Here is a 12,676-nt window from a genome sequence, read left to right on the forward strand (position 1 = left end):
TAAAGCTAGATAAACAAGAAGTTATAACTCCCACAATTTTTAATATTTTTTCATGAAAAAAATATTGTACATGCTTACAAGATGAATAAATATATATGCAAAATCTCAGTACAAAACAACCTACCTACCATTAAAAAAAAAATCACAAAGAAGGACGAAAAAATGACAGTCTAGACAGCAATATCTCCTTTAATTCAAAAACGACAAATCTTCAAAATATATAGTATTGAAAATATTTTAAAAGTTATTCGAAACAACATATTGGATCATCCCACAAGTTCCTGTCATTCGACATTCTTTGATTAACGAGGATAGAATTTGCAATTCAGTTGGAAAAACAAAATTCGTCGATTGGGGATTTTCGAAGTTTCAAACCTATGTACTGATTTTTTTTAAAAATTTTCCAGCACGATTGGACGATGTACGAGCGTTCCACTCTATTGTTACTAAAATGGCGTCCATTATGCAAGCGTGCAATGTGTTGTCTTTCCGTTTAAATGCCAGTATCATCAACCTATCGCCCTCAAAACATCGTCAGGTTTTTGTGGCTGGTTCTGTGTAAGATTATTCGTATTATAATGTCTGAGAAAATCCATCGTAAAAGTCGCGATTTTTAGAATCGAAGTTTTCCAACTAAAGAAGCGGGAGTGAACGTTTGTTCAGTCAATATTGAAGTACCATGGGAGTTCCTCCATCTCCGAACAGAATTAACTTCAGCTGCAGCGGCTCGATCCGTCTCGTCAATTTCCTCGCCAATCTCAGACGCGTGTTAACGCCACGCCGAGTGTTCAATAGCATTGCAATATTGTTAGCCGCTACTGAAGTGTCTGACTCGCGTAACGATCGATCATTTCCTGGGTTAAGAGGGTTTGGTGGTTTCGATTGCGTAAAAAATGTTTTAAACTTTCACCAGCGGTTAGAATTTGAAACGTGTTTTAGAGTCGAGATTAAGATTCCACGCGAAGAACAAAAAATTTAAAAAAGATATTAATCTTTGTTCGTGACGTTTATTCAAAAAAATTGACAAAGTTTTAAGAAGTAAATTTTCTTTCTATCGTGTATAGTTTCTAAATTACAAGAAAATCAAGAATTGTGAAATATTTGAGGGTGAATTTTTACCCCTTACAGTGAATTTGGGCAGCAAAAAAAATTATCAGATACATATCTACAGGGTGTTCTACACGTGGGAAAAATTTTAATGAGGGATTCTAGAATACCAATTTATTGATGGAGGCTTCGTTAAAATTTATTAACAATTAAATTAAAAAATTGCAAATCGTTTTGGAAAAATTATTTTCAGTTGCAGGGGTCAATTACAATCATTTTTGGTCATTACACATACCTCCGAAATACTATCCACTTTCGAGAAAAAAAATTGAGAAAGTACTGAAATTTTTAGATGAAATTAAAAAATTTCAAATTATACTAAAAAAATTATTTTCGATTGCGGGGGCCAATTACAATCATTTTTGGTGAATACTTATACCCCCGAAATCCTAGGCATTTTTGAGAAAAAAATTCATTCCCAAAAATCTAATGTGAGGCTAGAAAACATCATAACTTCTAAACGGATTGGGAGATTTTAATGTTTTTAACGGCAAACAACGTGTGTTTTGGTAAAGAATGTATAGAAATTCCAAAACTATTCGAAAAGTTATACCTTCACCCCGTAAAGTGAGAAATCCTCCATAAAAATGGTTCAATTTTCAAATTGCCATAACTCATACAACTGTGAATATATTTCAATGAAACTTTTCTCTGAAAAAGAGTCCATTGGTACCTACAAAAAAGTGTTAGACATCTTTTCTGTAGTACGTCAAACAAAGTTACGAAAAATGAAAAACGAATTTTTAAGAAAAATTGAAAGGGGTGCTTAAATTTTTCGGCGAAAAAAAATATTTCAAATCGTTCTGGAAAAATTATTTTCGGCTGCGAGGGTCAATTACAATAATTTTTGGTGAATAGACATACCCCCGAAATCCTATCCACCTTTTAGAAAAAAATTCATTACGGGCGGAACCTTAAACGTTAATAACTTTTTAACGAAGTCTCGATCAACAAATTGGTATCCTTGGTTTTCGTATTATTTTGGCCTCTAGAATCTCCCATTAAAATTTTTCTCACGGGTGGCCGAACGCACTGAACGCAATGAAACGTAAAAAACGTTTTCCGCTTCTCTGAAACTTTCTCCAAGCGACACACAATACTGAAACAAGTCAATTCAATCAAGATTGTTGATGATAAACTAACCTGAAATGTCCATATATTCAATCTGAAAAGGGAATGTAACAATCGTCTAAACATTTTAAAAACACTATCAGTCAATACGTGGGGAGCAGACATGGAGGTCCTATTAAACACGTACAAAGCTACCATCAGAAGCAAGTTATACTACGGATCTATTATTTATGGCGCAGGAAAGGAATCTACACTAAACAAACTGGATCCTATACATAACAGTACCTTGAGAAGTAAACGAACCATCGCTTAAATTCAGAAGAAAACTCCTCTGTATTACACAAGCGATAAAAATATCTACTACCCCAAATAAATCCTCCTTTAAAAATACCTTTTCAGACCGTTACATCATAAAATACAATAATAAAAAACTGACTTCCAAAGCCTTTTATTATACAGTCCACAAACTTCAAGAGGAACTCAAAACAAAATTTTTTCCTACTATTCCACAAAGAAAAACCGCAATACCATCATGGGTTATGCACCCCATCGAAGCAAACACAGACTTAACAGTATACAAAAAATCTGACACCAATTCTGTAATATTTCGTAACCTAATCACTGAAACTATAGATCGCTACAGAAACTATATCCATATCTATACTGACGGATCAAAAACTGAAACCTGCACGGGATACGCAGTAATCACCCCGGAATCCTCATTTTCAACCAAATTAGCACATAATTAGTACAATTAATACATACAATTTTATACCCACGCTATTATTTTCACTGATTCAATGAGCACTTTAACAGCATTAACCAGCATACCATCGAATAACGACATCCTCCTCCAAATTCAGGAAACGAACCATGGAATCACAGTAAAGTGAAACAAAATAATACTCGCATGAATACCAGGTCACATAGAGATTCTAGAAAATGAAAAAGCCGACCAGATAGCAAAACAAGTAGCCAACTCACCAATTAGCTACCAAAGTATCCTCACCAAAGAGGATTTAATTAAAGAAATCAGAACCAAGTTTGTTGAGAGCTTTTGCAAAGTGTTGCACGTAGAGAGCTCTTCTTGCACGTCTGCTGATATGCAAGGCGTTGGGTTGTGTAGTGGACTGTATTTCTGTGGCGTGGACCCTCTCTCGTTCGACGTTTTGGTCTGATTTGTACGCTAACTGTCGTGCCTTATATCCTAATGCAAGAATCCAGCCGCATCCAATCACAACCTTTTTCATTCAGGATTGGTGCGCTGGTATAGTCGGGGCCAAAATATAGCGAGGTCGTAAACTAAACTCTTGAGGGTTGGGACCGACTCCTGCTGCGGCACTTAGGGCCGTACATGATATCTTGCTTGTGGGTGCCTTTCTGAATGTTTTTCTGTGTCCGTAACTGCACTACCTTTTTTCATTTTCTAGATGCATATATTATAAGCAGGTAAATTAAGATATTAAAGACTTGAGTAAGACCTTTACCTGTTACGATACCTCTAAAAATGGCGACACTAGATAAAATATTTCTTCGTACGGCCCTGACTATGGTCTAAGGCCCTTAGCTGCTCGTATTTCTGTCAATTCACTTGTTTCGGGAGCTAAAACGTGTAAACTTTGACACCCACTCGAGTTTACGACGTCGCTATATTGTGGCCCGGACTATACTTTTTGCATTTTGCGTTCGCGAGGGTGGATCGCGCGTCCCAGGTATCGGGAAGAACCCTGGCCCAACGGTTAGGACCAGGTCGCGAGGTCGCTGGAGCGGGCCCTTTATGACGGTTATTTAGTTTACATTGCCAACCATTTAGCGTCAATGTAAAGGCCGAATTGTTGTTGTAAGCGGAACGGCATGTTTCGCGACGCAACAAAGTTAAAATGCCAGTAGGAATCTGAGTGGAAAAACACAGCTCCATCACACATCAAAAACATAGATGACTCCTTTTTTGCAGAAAACAAAACAACTACTTTAACTAGAAAAGAGCAAACTGCCATAACCCGAATAAGAATTGGACACTCCAAAATCTCTCACTCATACTTATTATCAAAGGAACCCATCCCAATATGCAAACACTGCAACGGACCACCTAATCCTTGACTGTCCAAAATACAATACTCTTCGCCGTAAACACAAGCTGGAATCTCAACTTAATGAAAACCTCACCAACAGAAAGCTACGCAACCTACTGGGATTTATCAAAAAAACAAAATTACTTGACAAAATATAAAAAAAAAACACCCGACCGATGTCGCTAATAACCTCACAGTGGATGCGGCGTAAAAAACCACCAAAAAAAACCATCCCCTTGCAAAGGTAGTGTAAAACTCAACGGTGCAGCCAATTTTCAATTATTTATGTCCAGATTTAAAGCGACGATCTCACTTATCCAGGGTTAAGGGTATAATAATATGAAGGGATTTTCATTCGAGCGATCCTCATTCGCGGTGAAAACCTTTATTGAATTACGACAGTACAATGTTATTCCTTTGTCGTTAGACTGTCAGTCTCCGTTTTCAACAGGTACGGCTCGAAACCCTCGAGCAATTGCACGCGCGGATTCGCGACTGCGACATTTCTCTCTCCGTGCTTTGTTGGAGTTTGTCGAGCGTCGAGCTGCTGTGCTTTGCATTCTGACGGTTAAATACACGACTGATACTGCGTATGATTGAGATATGTTAACGATGTTTACATCCTCGCATTTACTAACTGAAATATTATAGAATGAGTTTACTCAACGACGAAGCGAACGAATGATTTATAGAAAAACTTCGTTCGTTCTGTAGATTTTACGGTACGTTCACTGTAAACCGATTATGTAAATAAATTCGCGAGTTTATAAACACAGATTCAAGATTATTAAAGATTCAAGGATATCTGCCGAAGTAAATGGATCACGGCCATCGTTGGGAGAAATTTTAATGGGAGATTCTAAAGGCCAAAATAATACGAAAATCAAGGATACTAATTTGTTGATTGAGGCTTCGTTAAAAAGTGATTAAAAAATTTCAAATCATTCTAAAAAAATTATTTTTGGTTGCAGAGGTCAATTACAATTATTTTTGGTGAATATGCATAACCCAGAAATCCTATCCACTTTTGAGAAAAAAATTCCTTACCGAAAATCTAATGTGAGGCTGGAAATGCTTCCCTGAAATTTCATGCGAATCTTTGAAATGTCATAACTCCTGAACGAATTGGGGGATTTTAATGTTTCAAAAGGCGATCAATGCATATTTTGGTGAAGAATATGTAGAAATTCCAAAAATGTTTGAAATGTTGTTCCTTGGCCCCCGTAAAGTGAGAAAACCCCCATAAAAATGGTCCAATTTTCAAATGACCGTAACTCCTACAATAGTGAACGTATCTCATTGAAATTTAGTAGTGAACTAGAGATCATGGGTACCTACAAAAAAGTATTACACAACTTTTCTGTAGAGCGTCAAACAAAATTATTAAAAATGAAAAACTAATTTTTAAGAAAAATCGAGCAGGGGTAGGTGCTGAAATTTTTGAGCGAAATTGAAAAGTTTCAAACCGTTCTGGAAAAATTATGTTAGGTTGCAGGGGTCAATTACGATTATTTTTGGTGAATACGCATACCCCCGTAATCCTACCCACTTTCGAGAAAAAAATTCGTGAAGGTATGAAATTTTTCGGCGAAAAAAAAATTTTTTCCGTCCTGGAAAAATTATTTTCGGTTGCGGGGGCCAATTACAATCATTTTTGGTGAATACACATACCCTCGAAATATTGCGCATTTTCGAAAAAAAAATTCAGTACGGGCGGAACTTTAAACGTTAATAACTACTTAACGAAGCCTCCACCTACAAATTAGTATGGTTACTTTTCGTCTTATACATATTGACCTTTAGAATCTCCCATTAAAATTTTTCCCACGGGTGGCCGAACACCCTGTATACCGTTATGATTCTAGATTTTTAGAGAAAAAAACTATGGAGAATGTATGTTAACTTTAAATTGAATTAAAATATTGGTAACTTAGGAGTGAAATTATTTTTCTTTGTGATTTTTACTATTAAATATAAATATTCCTCAGAAATGATTCATTAATACTAAACCTACCGCGACCGGTCAAATGACCGTTTTTAAAATTTTGTTTAGAATTTCTAACACACAATATTATTTTAGCGCCATTTAATTTCACGACTTTTCTTATAGTATACGTACAATGAATTTTACAATATTCACTTCTAATCTTATTGTTTATTTTCTCAGAAAAATATGAAGTCTGTCTTGTTTACCACAACCGGTCATCTGACCGGTTGAACGATTTATGTTTTTTTGTAAAAAACTGGACATTTGGTACCAAATTCTGATTAGCTTCCGATGTAAATAGGAAATATACGTATAGTAAAGACGAAAGGAGAGAATCTACAGTTTCCACTGTCTTAGAACAGTCTAACAACGCGTATTAAAAATAGTTAAACTTTAGACGCGTTTAGTTTCGAAACTATTAATGTTTTATTAATTATTGAGGCATTATTAGAAACGGCAAAACCTCCCCTTTAAAATGGTTTTTGGTTTTTGTCGATCCGACTTTTTGTTTTCGAGATATCGTAATTTATGTAAAAGGTAATTTTTTTAATTCGACAACGATCACGCTCGGCGCCTTATGAAATCCTATTAATGCGTATTAAAAATACTAAAAACTTTAAACGCGTGCAGTTCCGAAACTATTAGTATTTTATTAATTATTGAACCACTGTTAGAAGCGGCAAAGCCTCCCCTTTAATATGGCTTTTGGTTTTTCTCGATCCGACTTTCCGTTTCGGAGATATCGTAATTTATGTAAAAGGTAATTTTTTTAATTCGACTATCTCTGTCTTCGTCTAACGGAGTCGGACCTCTTTGTCGCACGTGCTTGGTGCTGACCTACCCCGCGTACGTGACTCTCGTGACCCAGTGTCGGCGTAGTATTTCCAAGAATTTACTACGCACTGTTTACTATCTACACGCGCGCGAGATCAATGAAATCGCGAGCGCACAACGAAACATAAACAAACCCTATCTCCGAAACTAGCCACCGCATCGACTTGAAATTAAAATTGCTATATCTCCGGAACTAATGAAGCTATCGACTCGTACAAACGCTCATTTTAAAGGGCATTTCATCCTCTACCTAATGATCATATCACCTACTACAATTCTTGCTATCTTCTATGTTTATTTTGATATTTAATTTGACGCTACATACCCAAAGAAGTTTCAGCAATTTCTACTGATCATACGACTAGTGTACGATAAAACTGGACCATAAATTGTTTATTTAATTGAAAATGAATTTAAATACAGAATGTTTGCGTAATTACTAACCAGCACTTTTTCTTAAATAGTTCTTTTCTCTAGAACTAACTACGGTATCGACTTAGAACAAAATTCGTTTTCAAGGGTGTTTTATCTTCCATTCGATGAATATTAAAAAATTTTTTCACATAAAAGAAAAGAACATCTTACGAATGAACATCAAAACACAACTTTCTAGACATATGTAAAAATTAGAAGTACGTTGCCTCGTTAAAGAATAAAAGAAAGATTGGTCATTTGACCGGTCATGGTAGGAATGGGTATACATGCAGTGCCGGTAGGTTTAGTGTTAAATCAAGTTTTAAATATGTTGTCCCAATAAACAGAGTGCATCTAATAAAATTTGTAAACAATATTCATCGATTTGAACTCATATTTGAAAACGAATCATCGTAAATTCTATTACTAGAAGACATGCATTGGAAAATTGAGTATTATTTAAATATTAACATATAATAACTGAAGAAGAGATTTAGAAATTCTTTTAACAAAGTATCGTTATAAAGATTTCTTTTGTGGCTTAAATAACTGCAAGTAAAAACTAAGTTTCAGTAAAGCTTTATACAATAATGGGAACGAACGTAATACGAAGTGCAGCAGCAAGGATTATTGGTGATAGTAGCAGCACAAATCCTGTATACAGTATTTTATTTGAAACTGAACGAAGCAACACCTGAACAAAGGAGGAAGCTCTTGAGGTTAAAATATGCGACGAGAATTGCTTCCACGCCTAACGATTCTATCCGCGACATCATCGATTCGACAAAAGATACTCAGAATTATACGCAAAATGGATTAACTTACAACTTCATCGTACGATAAAATTACTAAATATTCTAACATGTATCGAAAATTGAAATAATATCAGTCATCGAATATAAACACGAAAAATTAACTCCTTGAGTCATAAATACTTTCAAAATTAACATAGATTTACCTGATTCTTATAAAACTAAATGCTAATTGCACAGTCTATAACAAAATATATAATACATAAAAAACCAATAAAGCAAGTATCACAATAATTTTCTAAAATGGCTACTATCTTCTCACTGTTGAAGTATATGGAATTTTAAAAAGACTTAAAAATATTGAGTGCTTTTAGAAACTTTTAAATATCGTATTTGAGCGTGTATCTGATGGTATTCAAAGATACATCGTCCTGTCTTATTTTTAAATTAAAGATTTCAAACATATATTCCTTGGATGTTATGGTTTATTTCATAGCAAACTTCGATATCACATATCACTCGAAGACTTCGTGTAAAATTATAAGATACGAAACCAATCCATATTTTCCCATATGTATTTCATCCATGTTGCATTAAATTCGTTAATAAACAGGAACATTTTTCAAAGTTCCTCTTCGATTTGAAATTCAAATTACATCTTCTGAATTTAAGGTGCAACGTCATGAATGATGCATTGCTTTTTAAGTTCTCAAAAGATAGCGATGCATATGTATTATTTTATGTTAAATATGTTTCTTTTCCTTCGTGGAAAAGACGAACAATCCGCGAATATTTATGTAGTGTCTGTTAATTTCTCTATACAATTTTCTTCGTTAAAAGGAACAAGCTCTTGAAACAATAAAAATTTGTTAATCGAGTTTATCTTCTTCTGCACACTTTTTTCTTCAGAATATGGAAATTGAAAGAACAAAACGAAGGTTTACAATGATTCATTCCGGGGAATGCTTATTAATTCGTTTCGTATCTTTCTTATTCTATTTGCGTATTTTAATATCTCTGCTTTTCAAATAAATTCATTCATCGCATAATAAAGAATTGTCTGAAATTCATTAAATCTCGCAATGACCGAATATTTCTAGAAGAATTGACCTATTGTTCCATTCAAAAAACTTCATAATCTTTGTCTACACAATCTTGTAAATTCTCCCTCAACGTTTGTTCTAATTGATTCATCTCCTACAGCGGATAAGAAATTTATTATTGGTACAGAATGTTCCTTTATCCAACGCAGTTTGAAATGGAGTTCATCTTTTGAGGTAAAGAAATAAAAAAAAAGAGCGCGTACAAAGGCAAAATAAAAGTCACTAACGTCGTAAAATATATTTTCCTTGATTTTTACGTTTCGTAACTGTTCCATCTCGATAGCCGCAAGGCAAACGTTTGGATCACTTTTGTGTTGTACGCAGAAATTACGGCGACTAAAAAGGAATTTCTTATGCAGCATACGCGGCGATATTTCGCAATATCGTGTCAAAATATCGTTAGACAGTACGAACATCATTTTGCTTAAACAATCTACATATTTAATCACTGAATCGCCACGCTCTAGTTAGCTTGGGTAACATAGTTGCTAGATAAAGGAGTGGAAGCATATTTAACGAGTAAAATAATAAAAATTCAGTAGTGCACTTAAAAGAGGTGAAAGGGAGTAATTGCGCCTTTTTCCTATAATGAATATGTATCAAAATCTTTTTATACGTAACAAAACAAGAAAACGTCTAAAACACTTCCTTTACCATATTTAACAGCAGGTTGCATATTTTTTATTAAATTTATTTTTGATTAGAAAAATAATGTTATTCCACCACTCTTCCTTTTTACGAATAAAATACTATCAAAATTATACTGAGGTGAGGTTAAATTACAAGTTACTTCAACAACAAATAACCAAAAATATGTTTCAACAAAGATAACAGATGTGCTTCCGTCAGCCATCATACTGCAACAGACGTCAAGCAACGCATGCGTAGGGTCGGGGATGCCCCACAATATCGATCGCACATTGATTGTTTTAGAAACGCATATTTCTCATAAATGCCTTGAGGAGTTTAAGCGTTTAAACGAAATACAGTGTAAGGTGTGTCCACTCTATCGATGGATAAGATAGTATGCATAAGAATTGTTACTTTTAAAGGATCGTAAACGATAAAGGGGATCTTTATAAGGAAACTTATACACGTGGCATGTAAGGTACCGGCAACGGAAGTTATACTCGTAATAAAAGATGAACACGTGATTTCCTAAACTTTCATATTGCAGTGGCGAATTTAAAAATAGAATATAAGCTTTTTAAGCACAAGAGAAAGACAGAATTTAGTAAAACATAAAAGGACTAAACTTATAAATTTAACAGAATACATATCAAAACGATACCAAAATGGGAAATACATAGAACTTCCAAATTCTATCAAAAGATCGAAACGTTGATTAAATTGATCTTCGAAACGAAGTTATATTTGCTTTATTCTAACGATCAAATTTGTGTTTTCAGAGAAAAAACCAAATCGTATAATTTTTGTGATCGAGAAATGTTTGATACTTTTACAGAACGTTGTTTTTCTTAATATGGGGAACGATTCTTGTTTGATATACAGGGTGTTCGGTCACCCTTGGGAAAAATTTTAATGGGAGATTCTAGAGGCCAAAATAAGATGAAAATCAAGAATATCAATTTGTTGATTGAGGCATCGTTAAAAAGTTATTAAAAAATTAAATTAAAAAATTTCCAAATCATACTACAAAAATTATATTTAGTTTTAGGGGTCAATTACAAGCATTTTTGGTGAATAGATATACCTCTGAAATCCTACCCACTTTCGAGAAAAAAATTCGTGTAGGTACTGAAACTTTTAGACGAAATTAAAAAATTTCAAATCATAATACAAAAATTATATTTAGTTATAGGGGTCAATTACAAGCATTTTTGGTAAATAGACATACCCCTGAAATCTTACCCACTTTCGAGAAAAAAATTCGAGTAGGGACTGAAATTTTTAGACGAAATTAAAAAATTTCAAATCATACTACAAAAATTATATTTAGTTATAGGGGTCAATTACAAGCATTTTTGGTGAATAGACATACCCCTGAAATCCTACGCAGTTTCGAGAAAAATATTCCTTATCGAAAATGTAATTTATGGCCAGAAATGTTGCCCGAAAATTTCATGTGAATCTTTAAAATGTCATAACTTCTAAACGGATTGGACGATTTTAATGTTTAAAAAGGCAAATGGCACGTATTTTAGTGTAGAATATGTAGAAATTCTAAAAATATTCGAGAAGGTGTTCCTTGACCCTCTAAAATGAGAAAAACCCCATAAAAATGGTCCAATTTTCAAACGGCCATAACTCCGATAATTGTGAATATATTTCAATGAAACTTTTTTCTAAAGTAGAGCTCATGGGTACCTACAAAAAAGTATTAGACAACATTTCCGTACAGTGTCAAACAAAGTTATTACAAATCAAAAACGAATTTTTAAGAAAAATCGACCGGGGGTAACTGCTGAAATTTTTCGGCAAAAAAAAAATTTCAAATCGTTGTAGAAAAATTATTTTTGGTTGCAGGGGTCAATTACAATCATTTTTGGTCATTAGACATACCTTCGAAATCCTACCCACTTTCGAGAAAAAAATTCGAGGTGTGAAATTTTTCGAAAAAATTAAAAAATTTCAAATTGTTCCAAAAAAATTATTTTCAATTCCGGGGGTCAATAACAATCATTTTTGGTGAATAGACATACCTCAACAATCCTGCGCATTTTCGAGAAAAAAATTCAATACGAGCGGAACTTTAAACGTTAATAACTATTTAACGAAGCCTTTATCAACAAATTGGTATTCTTGATTTTCGTCTTATTTTGGCCTCTAGAATCTCCTATTAAAATTTTCCCCAGGGGTGGCCGAACACCCTGTATACTAAAGTTTTTCTTTAATTTTACTCAATTCCACTCTATTCTTCTGTTGCAGGCGTTGTCAATAGAGGCGATTCTTTCAGAAGAAGAAGATCAAGGTCGAATTCCCTTGCACCTGCCGATCCAGAAAATGAGGAGAAGCTTGCTGCACCTGCGAAAGAAGTTGCCTCCTATGCGGTCGCGATGTTGGGCACAAGGGGCGTTGGAAAAACCGCCTTGATCAGCCAATTTATGACCAGCGAATGTATAAATGCATACGACAGGCAGAGAGGTAAATAAAACTCTTTGCTTTGAACGTTTTCGTGTGACAATAATGTTTGAAAATGTTGCTACTTGTCATTGATTAAATCCAGTGTCCCCAATGATTAATACCGATTTCGAATGTTACACAAGTATTGAAATAAATTGACATTGGTATTTTTTCAGTATTAATACAATTCGAACATTAAGTGCGTTTTAAACCTCAACAAATATACGAAACAATCATTCGAATATTTTTATT

General features: G+C 34.2%; 1 protein-coding gene and 1 long non-coding RNA gene across 2 annotated transcripts in view; both read left to right on the top strand.

Annotated features, from left to right (window-relative positions):
- The window catches only part of LOC143347559 (uncharacterized), a 220,404-nt gene that overhangs the window by 113,714 nt on the left and 94,014 nt on the right, over positions 1 to 12,676 (top strand). The gene's annotated exons all lie outside the window — the stretch shown is intronic.
- Rgk3 (Rad, Gem/Kir family member 3) overlaps positions 1 to 12,676 on the top strand; it is a 159,291-nt gene that overhangs the window by 87,711 nt on the left and 58,904 nt on the right. The window contains exon 4 of the mRNA XM_076776809.1: positions 12,230 to 12,445. Coding sequence (XP_076632924.1) covers positions 12,230 to 12,445 — 216 coding nt within the window. The remainder of the gene's footprint in view (positions 1 to 12,229; positions 12,446 to 12,676) is intronic.

The sequence above is a fragment of the Colletes latitarsis genome, chromosome 11, assembly GCF_051014445.1.
Source record: "Colletes latitarsis isolate SP2378_abdomen chromosome 11, iyColLati1, whole genome shotgun sequence".
Taxonomy (NCBI): domain Eukaryota; kingdom Metazoa; phylum Arthropoda; class Insecta; order Hymenoptera; family Colletidae; genus Colletes; species Colletes latitarsis.